The sequence below is a fragment of the Tympanuchus pallidicinctus genome, unplaced genomic scaffold, assembly GCF_026119805.1.
Source record: "Tympanuchus pallidicinctus isolate F22 unplaced genomic scaffold, pur_lepc_1.0 scaffold3, whole genome shotgun sequence".
Taxonomy (NCBI): Eukaryota; Metazoa; Chordata; class Aves; order Galliformes; family Phasianidae; genus Tympanuchus; species Tympanuchus pallidicinctus.
The window spans coordinates 21,410,684-21,425,332 of record NW_026294747.1 but is presented as its reverse complement, the minus strand read 5'-3'; the positions used below and the strand labels follow the sequence as shown (position 1 = coordinate 21,425,332).

The 14,649-nt window shown below is 41.5% G+C and overlaps 1 protein-coding gene across 7 annotated transcripts in view; it reads right to left on the bottom strand.

Annotated features, from left to right (window-relative positions):
• Positions 1–14,649, bottom strand: part of TSPAN18 (tetraspanin 18) — a 103,745-nt gene that overhangs the window by 36,505 nt on the left and 52,591 nt on the right. The window contains exon 1 of one of the 7 annotated variants that reach the window (XM_052693205.1): positions 362–627. The exons of the other annotated variants lie outside the window; for them this stretch is intronic. Coding sequence (XP_052549165.1) covers positions 362–380 — 19 coding nt within the window. The 5' untranslated portion in view covers positions 381–627. Of the gene's footprint in view, positions 1–361; positions 628–14,649 lie in introns of those variants that run through there. 7 annotated transcript variants of the gene reach the window in all.

Sequence of the window (14,649 nt, the reverse complement as noted above, 5' to 3'; positions counted from 1 at the left end):
ACACAAGACCAGTGCAGGCTGACACTTCCCCTCTCCCTTTGAGATGTCCAGGCAGCACAGAAGGGCAACTTTCTTTTCTGTCATATATTAAGATAAGTCACTTTCAATTAACAAACTAAAGAGCAAATTAGATTATCGCAACAACCTCAATTACCCTTACTAATGCCATTACACCACTCCTATTTGATAAGCTATACAATATTCCTAGATCAGACATTAGTAAACCATTAAAGCTGTAAATGAGAAAAGCAAAATCATCTGCCATAATCAGACCAGCAACAATCATGCACCTTCTGCAGTGCTCCTGGCTCAAGCCCTCAGCCCCACAGCGGCTCATTTCAAAGCATTAGTAGTCACTTACTAGCACTCTTCTGTCTCATAAGCTGAGAATTTCCATCAGATCTGTGAGATTCTGAAGCGAAGTAGAGTTGTAAGCTGTCTTTAGTTGGGCAAGTATTTATAAAGCCTCTGGGAGCCAGAGGAATGCTCTGTTGTTTCCCTCATGAGTTGCAGATATTATTAGTAGAAACCTTGCGGTGCTGAAGCTTTTCTGTGGGGATGCTGCAGACGGCAAGAAGTGTCAGAGGAGTGGTGGGGAGAGCCCTTGCAGAAGCCACACAGGAGGAAGAAACAGGATAAAGTCTTGCTGATGCTCAGTGCTGGAACTAGAGTTGGAACTGTGGAAAATCTGACTCATCTGTCCAAACCCTCCCCGTGCCCCAGTGCTAACAATCCTCGGTCTTTGGGACAGCTCCAGCCACAGAATGCAAGTGGCCAGGATTCCCACTGAAATTAGTAGGTGCTTTGTCTAAAGGATGAGAAAAAAATAATCAATTTGTCAGCTCACCGACACCAACCCATATTGCATTTCCAAAGAGACACATCCCCAGGATTCACTTCAGAAGTGGACGTGTTTTGGCTTTCCTACACAAAAACAACTGCTTTCCTTGCTTTACTCGCTGCCCTGGGGAATTAGTGACTCAGGCAGGATGCTGAGCACTCAGTGGGATTTATTTTCCAGCACGTTGAGGTTTTTTTTAATCAGGTATGCAGTCTTATTAATGCAGCTCCATTCAGACTAAGATTTCAATAAGTCTTCCTGCTTCCTCATTTTACCATCACAATTTTTCAGATGAGCTTAGGGGATTACTGTTCAGGAAGGCAAGGAATATAGAGCACAGAAGGCACAGACTTGAGGTGTGCCCACTGCCTGTGAAGATGACAGAGCCAGCTGTATTCCTAAGGGACCAAGACCTGTGCCATTCCCTTCTCACCTCCTTTAATCCAAAAGGAGCATCACTCAGCCCCAGGCCGTGCCCTTCCCACACAGGCACTGCTTTTTGTGGCACTTGGCCCCACATTACTTCCTCTCCCAGGTCTATACTTCAGCAGACACTTCTGAAGACAAATCTGTGTGTAGTGGTGAAGAAGCCACCTCACTGCAGAGTCCCACAATCCCACAGCTTTGTGACAGACCAAAGTGCCTGCAGAAAAAAGCCCTGCCCTTTCCTTGGCCAGGTTTGTTCACAAGAAGCACTGCTCTGTATCCAAGCAGCTATGCTCAGAAGAGGAAAACAGAATATTCTTCCTGGGAAGGTATGGGGCCAGCAAACATTTTAGCTGTGCTTTTATTGAACAGAGATCATTTCTTCCTAAACAAAGGCTTGCTTTTATAAATGCATTTTGAGTGCCCACATACAATATATATATATATTTTTTTTTACAATCACCCAAAGCAGTGAAAATACATTTAAAAGCAATGGAACCAAAACCAACCAGCACTCTGTATTACCTCTCCACTTTGGCTCATTTGAAAACATACAATGAAAAAGAAAACACAGCCAGTTAAAAGTAACACTTGTAAAATTACTTACACTTTAAGATCAGTATCATAAAGTAGCAGCTTTAAAATAAGGCAAAACACTAAGCAATAAGCTGCACAGACATTTTTATAGGCATTGGAACAAATGTCCAGTAAGTGCTCACGGAAATCTGAGTTAATTGAAACTTCTGGCTACTCTATATTTTAACTGGATGGCTGGCGCAGCTTCAGCTCCTTGCCAACAGGCTGACAGGGATATTGGAATAGAGAGCAGGAGGGAATCAGCCAGCTGCAGCGAGCAGTCAGAATTTAAGGGGATTGTTCATCTTTTCTCCATTATTACTCAACTTAGAAAAGATGTTCTCTGTAAAGCCAGTTAATATTCTCCAGGGCCCTGCAAAACACAAAACTATATAGACAGTACAGGTAGTACAAAAAGATGGATCTTATCTGAAATAATTTGCTTTCACTAGGTGTTTTTTCCCCTTTTCCCTGAGCAGAAACAGAAACAATAGAAAAATTGTGCAACAACTTAATCAGAAGCTCAAAATATGTGCTCCATGCTATATTTCATAGCTTCTTGACATCTCTTTGTCTTTTTGTCAGTCTACTGCCCAGCTCACCTTTACAGCTCTTCTGCTCCATTTAGCTCAAAAGAGACAGCCTTCTCTTATGATGTGTATGTAAATGGGATTTGGCACAGTGAAGGCTTATGCTATCAGGGGATGCAATTCAATTTTGTACAGGTTAGGAAATGTGCCGGGAACTTGTGGGTGTGTTGGAAACTTCTGGAACAAATAGTGTATAAAACAACCAAGTAGACAGAGCACGGAGCACTGCAACTGGACAGTGGGAGATACTCTCCAATGCACAGTCACATTTGTGTTTTGAAGAGGCAGAATCAAAACCAGCTGCAGGCTTGGCGGTATAGCAGAAACAGCAGAAAGCTTCTGCAGGGAGCGTGGGCCCTGACTACCTGTTCAGGAATTAACATCAGGCAGCTGACATGACTTTTTACCCTGCCAGATCTACCTGTCCCCTCACAGGACAGTGGAGGAAGCACTGGGCACTGTTTGGGCACTCCTCTTGCTGCAGGGAAAGCACTAGTGCCACTGACAGCCCAGGCTGGCATTGCTTAAGGTCCAGAACTAACCACAGAAGTCATCTGCATCCAGAACTCACACACACACAAAAAAAAAAAAAAAAAAAAAAAAAAAAAAAAGTTTCTCCAAAATAAAATTAAGTACAGTTATAATCGTCTTAACCATAGCAGATACTTCAGCTTGCAAACACTCTCAAAGCTGCAGTGGGCAATAAATCAGACATGTTATTTCCAGCAACTCATCACAGGAGTTGCTTGCTACATGGCCAAAATAAATAAAGAGGCTTTTTTCCTGGGGATGCTCAGAGCCAAGATTTCTTGTGTTGGCTCTTGTCTTAACAAGCACTCCTGTAAATTACAGCTGCCTTCAAATTTAGCATTCAATTCCTAATTATTTCTCTCTAATTACTGAGTTGCTAGTGGGTTTGGTTCTCATAGGCTGATATACAGTATCTTACTTATTTAAAGAATTTAATTTAGTTTGCTCAACTCCAAATGTACACACATGATGTCTCCACTACATTAATTCATCACTGTCACAGAAACCACTCTGAAGGCATTCAAGACCTTCTGGTTTCCAAGCATATTGTCTCAAAAGAACAACAAAAAGCAGTAATGGGCAAAAGAAGCCTCTGCAATGTCATGAAAAACTAGCCAAATGTCATGAAAAACTAGCTCTGAGGCCATGTTCAGCTGCAACATCCCATCCCTTCCACATCACTCAGAAGGATAACAGAGCATTTTCAATAAAGCCATAGAGAATGAAGGTTTATACATCTTTGATGCCCTACAGCTGGAAGGAAAGACAGCAGTTAAAAGTTCACTAATCTTGTGCCATTTCCCTTTCATTAGTTTCAATTTTGAGTTTTGGATAGTGCTGAATCAAGAAAGAGAGGTTAATTGTTTAACCTTACAAAAACAATCTTGCCTCTTCTGGTGCTGCTTTTTGCCTGCTTCACGTTTTTAGTTTCCCAAAGGATTTGAAGCTCAACGGACTGATAAATTCTTTAGTGAATACTGCATCTATGGAATTGCTACATAAAATGAGACAAGATTTCAAGGTTTCCTACAGCCTCTGGATCTACCTGTTGTAAGTCCTCTGGAAAAACACAACACCCTCCATTTGTTTGAAATAAAATTTGAAATTGTATACTTCTTTATCTCCATTCAGTGTTTCAATATTACATGTGTTCAATTCAATTACTATCACATCACTTTTTATTCTAAGCTGGCTAGAAGACAATGCAGTTGTATGGGATAGCTAACACTGGTTTTCAACTCTCTCAAACACCTCTTTTAATGAGAATTTGTTGCAGTTCCATGACAATTTATTCTCGTGTATATTGTGAGCCATATTTTTTCCCATACAGAGGTACTTAAGTAGTGATAATTCCTCTCACTCTCAATAATGCCCAAAGATACCTTCCTAACATTCAGCCCAGTCTCATCACTCACACTGATCCGTGTGTGAGGTTAAGAATTTCATTCTCACCCAATCAGTGCCTTTTCAAGTTCCTTTGTGCTATTGGGGTTCCCCAAAACCTCAGAATCACAGAACATTACTTCAGTCTTCATTTCAGCAGGAAATGAGTGCACATCCACTCCTCTCATTCACTCATTCATTCCAGAAATGATGCAGCACTATTGCCTACCGCCTACACGAAACAAAACCACACCATGGACAAAAAGTAACAGGGAAGGGAAAGGGACGTGCTCTTGCTTTTAAGGAAAATTTCTATGGTGTAAATTGTTTAATCTAATAGACTCAGAGGGATGTTAATACTAAAATCAGATTAAGACTTAGGATTTTATTGATACACTTAATTTGCATGTACTTTGTTTTATCAACACAAAAGAGCTGGTAAAACACCAGCAAGTTCATTTTTGAAACCATCAAGCTGAAAAAAAAATCAAAACAACCCGCACTGGTCTCCAGCAATTTTATAGCCAACTCTGCCTTTGGTAGGAGAGGAAAGGGGGCTTGCACCTTCTGCTTCAGATTCTAAGCTTCTGTGAATAGTGTTATTTGCTGACAATCAGTGGCTTTGTGTTCGTATTTTCATTTATGCATGTATGTATATATGTATATTTCTACACACAGAGCCTATGAATATGTAATGTTTCCCTCTCTTCCACTCAGAAAAGCCAAGGCAGAACAGATTGCAGCCTCCAGCCTGGTTTTTCAACAGCTGCCTCATGAGAAGTCTCTGTGAGCTATATCCTTCAACCTCTGCCACTCTTCATACATACATAAATAGAAACACGAAGTGTGCGCGTAACGCTGAAGTGTGATGGAAAGCACAGCAATAATAGCAGGCTAGCAAAATCCTAGGCTGCAGCAAGTGAGGATAAGCCCAAACACAGCAGCTGTGAATGCAGAAACAAAGGAAAGAAGCTGCTTACCCTTAGAAGACATCAGGTACGCAGGGAACTCCAGCAAGAAACCTTTGCCTCCACTGCCAACCCTTACATGAGGTCTGAGAGCCAGGATCCATCCCTTCCAGTCACTCAGGGCACTACATGCACCTGAGCTCTCCCAGGTTGACCCTACGTTCTGCCAGGTGCTCAATCACTGGTTCAAGCCATGACTTATCATTTCCACAACAGTTTGCTACATCAGAACAATACATTTTATAATATCAGCACAGTGGAAATAAGGTGCTCTCCTGTTTCAGCTATAAGGATGAGTCAGTCTTCACACAAGACAAACTTTGTCGAGCTCTATCTCTCAGAGAATATGGTGATATGTTTTAGAAGCCCGATGTAGAAGCTATATGAGAGCCAACTCAGTGCCTAGTAAGGTCACAAGACAGGCTTACTATACAATCTGTGTACTACATACTATATAATCTATGTACTACACAACAACACACTATAATGATGAGCTTTCCAAGTGCTCCATCGAGAAGCACGAGGAAACTTCCTACTGCACAGTTGGCCCTATCTGAAGATAGGAATAATGCATGATGTGGCCAGTTGCTGTCACCAAGCAGTGATGTGTATGAAGTACAAAGAGCATTTCCATGTTTAAGAGGAAACACTTGACTTCAAATATTCAACAGTCACTTGCCTTTTCCGTGTTGTTCTCCCAGGGCCCAGCTAGAGGGAAGGCAGCTCTCCGGCTCCGACGCTGTATTGCCAGGCAGGCTACTCGTCAGTGGTTGTAGCATGAGCGACAGCAGGAGGCTTAGAACAAGTGTGTGAAATAAAATGCTTGTTGAGGAAATGGCACAATGGCTGGCTTTCTAAGTGGCACGGGGTGCTTCACCCTGCGGGAGCCCTCACACCTCAGCACTGAGCAGCTGGCTTGCACTTTTCTCCTATCAGTAATAAAGATAAATAATAGTAATGGTAGCAAACAAAAGGAAACCCTGAGCTGACCAGCTGCACCAGGTAATTAGTGCCCCTGCCTCAGGGATTAATCCCCTCATCTCTCCAGGCTATGGCTAGTGATAAAGCTCTGTTAGCCCCTGCAGTGCCCAGGAGCACTGCAGAGCAGGCATCCCCAGACCTCACCAATCAGAAGGATTCTTTTATATATCCTCATTTTAACAAATAAAGGCAGAGTATAAAGCAAGGTCTCGATCTACCTTCTGAAAACAAAAGCACATTCCCTGGTTTCCCTGTGCTTTCTCATCACTGCTGACAGGAAAAGTGTCAAGGCCTGTCCTCCAGCTTAATTGTGAGTTTCTTCTTTACTCCTCAGTGCTGTGCATGTTCTCACCCAGGTCCATCTCCTCCTGTTTCAGTAACCTCCCAAACTTACCAGCCATGACACAGCACTCAGTTCCTGGATCTGCACCTTCTCAAGGCAAAATCTGCCTGGGGAAAAATAAGTATAGTCCTTCTTTGCTCCTTTGTGAGCATTAACATGGAAGATCAGAAGGGAATGGTTACAGGGCACATTATACAGGTGTCCTTGAGTCGATTAATTTATAGTATCCAGCTCCCATTACTGCTGTGAAGTGCAGCTCTATTGCCAGGAGGCCAGATCCTTTGCAAAACATGGTGTGCCCTGCCCATCCAATTACACCAGCTCTACAAAAATTTGCTTACAGAAGTGTCAGCCTTTGTCTGGGTATTGTGTACTTCTGGCTTTTAATTAGTTTGCCCACTGATTCACTCAGAGGAAAGGCAGTTATCTAGATCTTTTAACTCAGCCAGTCATCCTACCAAAATTCCTCCATTCCTACACATAACAAAAACTGTCTTGAGTTACATAAATCTTTTTTATAGCCTTTCCCTTTATGTGCCATTTTTGGAAAGAAAAAAAAAAAAAGAAGAAAAAAAAAAGAAGAAAAAAAAAAAAAGAAGAAAAAAAAAAGAAGAAAAAAAAGCCCTTTGCAGCATCACCTCAGGAAAAGCAAAACAAGCAGCTGTTTGCAGCAGAGCCTGGCTGCATCGAAGCATCTGGAGGCACAGAAAGGAGGCAGAGGAAAGGTGGGAAATATGATGGGTCAGGGATGTGGCACCCTGAAAAGCCAATGGGAAAGGTCCTTGCAGTGCTCTAAATGGGAGCTCACAGAATCCAGGAGCACAGCTTTGTCCTGATCTAGGAAACCACTGAACCATTTGGAGTACATTCAGCAAACCCCAACACCACTGCCTTCTTCAGGCCCTACAACTTCAATCACATGTTTTTGTGCTGTGCAGACAAAGGCCTTAACCTCCTGCACAACAAAACCTTCCCGCCTGTGCAACTTGAAGCTCTGTGCAGAAATTAAAACCAAAATGGGCAGCACTGAGAGGACAAGACAGAGCAGCTCTGACAGGGAAGAAACACAGAGCGACGCTGATTGATTATTCCCAAAGTGCCTTCCCCAGAAGCATTAACAAAGTACGTGCCTGGGACAGCAGCCTCGAGCACTGCATGGAAATGCTTGCAAGGCTAACTGAGCCCCTCCCAGCACCCGCAGACCTCCCTGCCTACTGAGCATGTTTCAGACAGCTCTGCAGTGCGCTACGGCCTGGGTCCCCACTAAAAACAACATTTCCTTCCCACATCTCCTCCCTTTTAAATCAAGCTGAAACCCTAAATCCAGCAGCACCTCCAGTATGTGTATAATGGTCTCCGTCCAACATTCCTCAGCAATAGCATCACTTGGGATGGGGAGGGGAGAGCTGCTCCTCGAAGAAGGCATCATACGAGGGACATGGGCAGAATACAGGCAGTGTCCTCTGGAGGTCTCCAATTTGACCCATCATGGTTGCTGAGGGCAGTCACAGTCATCGGGACACGTTCAGAGAGAATTAACAAAGAAAATAGTGCTTACTAGGTGCACTCATGCTTTATTCCCTGGGTTGCAGCTGGGAGTGCTCAGCAACTCAACAAAGCCAAATGGGGAAGAAGGAAAAAAGAAAGCTGCAGCACACAGGTGATCTGCACCTGTGGGGACAACAGCAACTCCGCAGCAGGAAGAGGAGCAAGAGGACAGCCCTAGTGCCATGCTCCTGCCAGACAAACTCCTCCAGTGAGGAACCACAAGCATGCAAAAAAAAAGAACAACAAGAAAAAGAGACTGTGCCAGTACCATCAGGATGATCAATAGAGTTTATAGCTTTAGTGACAAAACCACAAAACAAAAAAGAAATCCAAAAAAAAGAGAAGGAAGGAAAAAGTGCTTCAGTTTGAACTTTTTTTTTTTTCCTGAAACAAAACAATACAAAGATGTTTCTTCGCCCAACTGCCCAGTTTTGTTCAACCTGAGATGAAACTTTTTTCTTTAAAAAAACATACCCTAACTTTTTAAAATAAAACCCAGCTCTTTTTATAAAACATTTGGATCATGTTTGAATAGGAAAATGTGGTTTTAGTTTGTAAATGTAAAAAAGAGTGGCTAAGACATTTCTAAAACAAAATAGTATTCCTTAAAGAAAATCTGGAATCAAATATCTTGGTATTTACAAACTAATATATATAACCCTTTCACTGACTGAAACGATTTGCTTAATTTCAACTTGATTTCACAAATATATATGGTCTCCATGAAGATTTTGGAAAAAAAGTTGCAAAATTTCCTTCTTTCATAAAAACAACGTAGTACAGAGGTGTGATTCACAGATTTGACACACACAGCTGATTTTCTGTTCTCCAAAGAAACAGACTGCCACTCTTCTAATCGATTTCCATTACTCTTGATCAATAGAAAAAGCACACAGTAAATGACTGTGGCCTTAAGCAGTGGACTAAAGCAGCTTTTTCAGTTTTGTACACCCAATTCTCAGAACTATTGAATATCCATAGGGATTTATACTGCTAGCCTGAAACATGTGAATTCTGGTTTAGATATAAGTTTTGCAAGCGACTCATTTCCAACCAGATCTGAATGTACTGAATCTTATCCACACTGTGGTCATGCTAAGCCACTAGGAGAATTAGAGCTTTGATGTGCTGATCTTCAGGTGTTTCAAATGACCATAAACTGTACTCATGTAAATAGTAAAAATGTACACTCTCTTTTGCCTACCGGCCTTTGGCAGAAGGAGACAGACAAGCAGAATGCCAACTCCTGGTTCTCATCAGTGCAGTAAGAGTTTGGCCTTAGTGCAGCAACCAGATAACATGCAAAATCGGGGTATGGAAAGGGAAATGGATCAGCAAAAGCAGTTCTGGCAAGGGACTGCACTTTCCAGTAACATAATCCCTACTCTAAAGCCAACTCAGCTAACAGGCCAATAGCTTGTGATAAACTTTTAGCTCCATCCTGAAGGTTGAATACTTAAGCACGGGAAAAAAAAGGACAAAGAAATTCTCTGTCTTCTCGTTAAGTAAATACTTACTGGAGAAATAGTTTTAAATTGGGAATATTATTTCTAGCTTCCTTGAAATGTCCTTTGCAGTCACAAAGGTTATAAATAGCATGGGTCAGTTTGAGGACTCAGTGACAAATTCTGCCCCAAAATACATCATTTGTAGAGCATCACGTGTACATGGGTAGTCAGCAGGAATGCCCAAACCCCATAACTTGCCCTGCTGCAGAACATGGGAAAATGAGTGGGGTCAGATAGTCGCAAGCTGCAATATCCTGTCATCAACAGTTTCCAGGGAAAAGTGCCAGAAGAGGCTCAAGATGACAACTACAGCACAGGCAGTTCCCAGAAGAACCTTCCTCCTACCCTCTTGTACTCAGTGGCTGCTTCATGCTATACAGCAAGGAAAGACTGAGCCCATTACAGCTCTTAGATATTTTGACATTTCAAGCCAATGCTACAGCAGGTCTGAAAATTAACACCCAGTGAGTGGTTGGAAGATGTGAAAATAAACCTTTCACAAATAATTAAAAAAAATGGAAGTTTATGTTGCTTAAACATAACTGCTATGGAACATATTTATTTTTGTATGTGTTACTGGGGGGTTGGTCCACTCCTAGAAGCATTGTGCTCTGCTTTCTCAGGAAAGAAATAGCTGCAGACAGGGCTCAGTTTGGCTCTAGACTTCCACAGGCTGGGTACGGAAGCTAAAATACAGGCCAAGCATTGCCACTATATCCCACCACATCGTCCAACCACACAACTACTTTTTGTCTATATCTTCCCACTCCTGCCACGTGCTACCGAGAATCATCCAATTATCCAATTGTCCAGCACAAGCATGCTCAAGTTTTTCATATTTTGCATGCTTATTCCTGTTGTGTCACAGAAAGAATTAGCAACAGAAATAAGAAAAAAAAAGAAAAAAAAAGAAAAAAAAAAAAAAGATAAACCCTCCAAAAAAACCCCAACCATTTTCATCTTCAGGTTTCTTTGAAAATGAATGCAAAGTTTCACAAAGCCAGTTTCTGCACAAAATAAAATACTTTAATCACAACTTTCTACAATAGAAAACTTACCAGCTCTCATCACAGATTCATAGAATCATTTAAGTTGGAAAATACCTCTAAGATCACCAAGTCCAACCTCTTACCATCCCTGTAGAGATGAGAAAGAAAGGCAGACAGGAAACAAGCTGCTTCCGCCTGTCAGAATGTGAGGAGCAGGGCTAGGAAGTGTATGAACAACTGTCAAAACCCACCGCATCTCTGACAAGATAATACTATCCATACTCGAGATTTTAATAGTTAGCACTTTTTACTGATCCTAGCTCTTATTCAAAAGCTAACGAAAAAAAAGCTTCAATACACGCATATACACCCGTCTTATGTATCTGCTCCCTGAGAAATCTCTGCAGATGGAAAATAATTCCAACAGCTCTAAAACTAAGTCCCCAGCTTCACTTATTTCACAAATCAAAAGCACACGTTACTTCTAGAGGGCTCAATCTAAGAGACGTAGAGCCCTTTGCACAGAGCCGTCATTCCAGGGCTCAGCATGGAGCTGGAAGGCAGCTCAGCCTCCCTTCCCTGGCACACAAGCAAACTCAACCATCCTTTGGCAAAGCACCTTGCCCATGACATGGTTGAGTTTGCATCAGCGAGGAGCATTTGTACCACGTCAAATCAAATGACCAATGACAACCATGTAAGCACCAAAAATCATGAGCCAATTCAATGGTAATTTGAGAACCCAGCAAGTCAGTGCCACCTCATTTTGCTATCACAATGGGCAGTATTTAGGAGGCACCAAATTATATTTTGTGAAGAAAGCTTTCCCGTGTTTTTCTATGTGGGCATTTCCACTCTATTTTGATGCAAACTCAAGCATCTCAGGAAGCTCTCACAATTATACATTTAGTACAAGGCCAATTTTTCACAACAGAAGGTTATCCAGGAGAACTTATTTTGCAGAAGGATGAGAGTAGCGCAGCTTTTCCTAGCAACCTCCCAAATATGCTATCTCCTTCCTTTGGTCAATGCAGCCCCAATTTCTAGGCCTTCTTAAAAACAAATCTTTCAAAAAGTCCACATGTCATTTTGAGAAAATGGCAGCCTAAGTGCTGTCTCAACATTACAGAAAGGAAAAAAAAAGGTTGATTTCCAATGCATACACAGTTCTTAATACCAAGCAACTAATTTTCTGCAAAAGAAAACATTAATAGAAAGTATTTTCCTCCTTCTCCCCTGCTGCAAACCCACTCCAGGACATTACCGTGGCAAATGAAACCCCAAATGCTGCTGTTTCTAAGAGGGAACATTCTTTTTGTTTGCTCCTTGTTTTGCTTGTTTTTGTTTTTTAAGAAGTCTGCAAGATTACCAGTTGCTAAACAGATTTTTAACAGGTTCTTATAGGAAAATAGGCAGATTATTACCGGATGAATCAATTGGTTCTTAAAGGAAAGTCAGCTGAGTCAGAAGTGCTGGCAGCCACAAAGAGCTATGCTGAAGACTGTCTCCCCGTTACAAGGGGGTGCAAGAAGATAATTCCCTGCTCCCACGAGTTCTGCATAGACCGTGACACTACACACAGTTCTGGAATCTACTGCTTTCCTTTAGACCAGATCTTCCACAAAAGCAGGAAAACTTTCAGGAGGAAGAAAAATATAAGGCAACTGTAAAAAATCAATTTTTAGAAAGAATGTAGCATGATGCAATTCTCCTTATATGGCGACTGGTATCCCATGTGGGTCTCACACAATAGCCAGTCTGGCAGGAGGTGGAGTGAGAAGACAACCTGGGGGGGGGAAATTATATATATATATATATTCCCTGCCGGTCCTCACCCTCCATTTCCTCTTGGATTTCTTTGTGACTGCACTGAAAGGGGTCAATAGCTCCCAGCTTGAGAAATGCAGCTTTTGAAAGGACTATCAACCAGCACCTGTATTAAAGAATGCTTTTTACTTCACAGCCCCCCAGCTAATGCAGTGCTTTTAAAAAGCGAGCAGCAAGATAAAGCAACAGAAAAAGGGAAGAATGAAGGAGAAACTGTAGTTTTTTGCCTTGGGTTTACACTTTCACAGGAATGAAGCTTGCCTGGCAAAGGTGGGGCAGGGAACATATGTCGTTATGGATCATTACACCCTGCTTCATTCACCACCTTCCCATCCTTTAAAGTATGTTACAAAACCACATGAAGCAACCAACCACCAAGCTTGAAAAGAATTTCAACCAATTAAAAATAATGGGCAAATTAGCACTGGACTCACAGAACACATCAAAGCTTTTTAACTCAATCTTCAGTTTAATAAATTTTGATCTGATAAATACAGTCAAATTTTAATAAGTTTAATTAACGTATCTCAATAATGAAATGCGGGACCAGTGGATATGCTTATACTGAGGCTTTCTATTTGAAGAAATAGTCCAGAAAAGCTACGGCACATTTGAGTCAGGGATTTATGGGAAGGGAGGAGGAGCAGGATTGTAACTTCTCCCTTAATACCACTGAATAAAGCCCATGTGGAATGCTGGCCCGACTCTTCACAACCCCTGGCCCTGCTTCACATTGCAGTCTCAGTCAAACACCCACCAGCAACTACACTGCAATAGCTTCCAGTTTGATTGTGTGTTTTAATTCACTTTTACAGTGGATGAATCCAAGCATCAGACTGTACAGATCAGCTGGTGTTGGAGCCTCCCTGCATGAACAGGTTCAAACCCCATCCATGTGTTTGAGAAGCTGAGTGACAGTTCTTGCTGCTAGAACACTTCCAAATTTAAGGAGCAAAACGGATGAAACGTCACAGAAGAAAGCTCAGATTTGTAATGAGTGGAAACACAGACTAAAACCAGCTATAATTTTCATCTCTAATTTATTTGGCTTTATATTCAACTGACTATTTGGCTAGAGACTTTCCGTTAGCATCAGCCCACAGTTTTTATTCAAGTCCTAAAATTCACATTCCTCAGTCACCACCGACATATTAAAAATAAAAATAAAAATCATACAGACCCTACCAGTTTGTTCAGAAGAGAAATCAAAAGGCTAGAGAACGCTCCAGGAATAGAGACTTCAATCGCCTAACGGAGTCTCTAGCACAAGCAGTATATGACTCTACATTTAATTTTAATTTCCAATCATACTGTTTTTTCTCACAGGCATTCGAATACATTAGCCCATGCCTTATCAGATCCTAAATTACGACTGTAGAAAAGCTCCTATGAGTCTGAGAATTCTAGTTCAAAGACGTTTATGGGGCTCTAATGAGTACTGACAGATAAGCCACACTCTTGCATGCACGCTTGCTACCGATGTCTGGTTTAACACAGTACAGCCCTAACCCTTCATAATACAGCATAGGAAACAGAATCCTCCCATCGCCTACTGCTAATTGCATCTGCAGTGGTCAGAGGTTGAAAGAGAAGTAAGCAGATTAATTCTATTAGACTGTGGAACAGTATCCCAAAGGGACAAGGGAAAATCTGATCATTTAAAACAGGACTGGTAGGCACCATTGGGAACAATGTTTCATACTAGTAGGGGATTAAGGGTTTGGACTAAAGAGCCTCAACTTTTCTAGATCTGGTTTCCATGAGTCATCGCAATCAGAACTACAGGGCTCTTCTGTTTGGTTTTTCTTTTCCCTTTTGGTTGACCTGAAACGTCTTCCCTGGTCCAAAAGTAAACAATTAAATTCATTTCTTACTTAACCCCTTTCCCCCATATACATTTCTTTCTTCCTTTTCTTAAAAAACTTTCTGTTTATGTTAAGATAATCTTCAATATAAAGTTATTTTAGAACAAAAAGTCTAAGTTTTACTTTATTAATAGCTTATACATATGTAAGATTTTTCTTTTTTTTCAGTATACTCCTCCCACACTTTTAACCTATTTTTATCTTATCCATACAAGCAGTCTTGCTCCTCTTGAAGTATGTTATTGATGAAAAGCATTTCCTGCTCTGTAAACA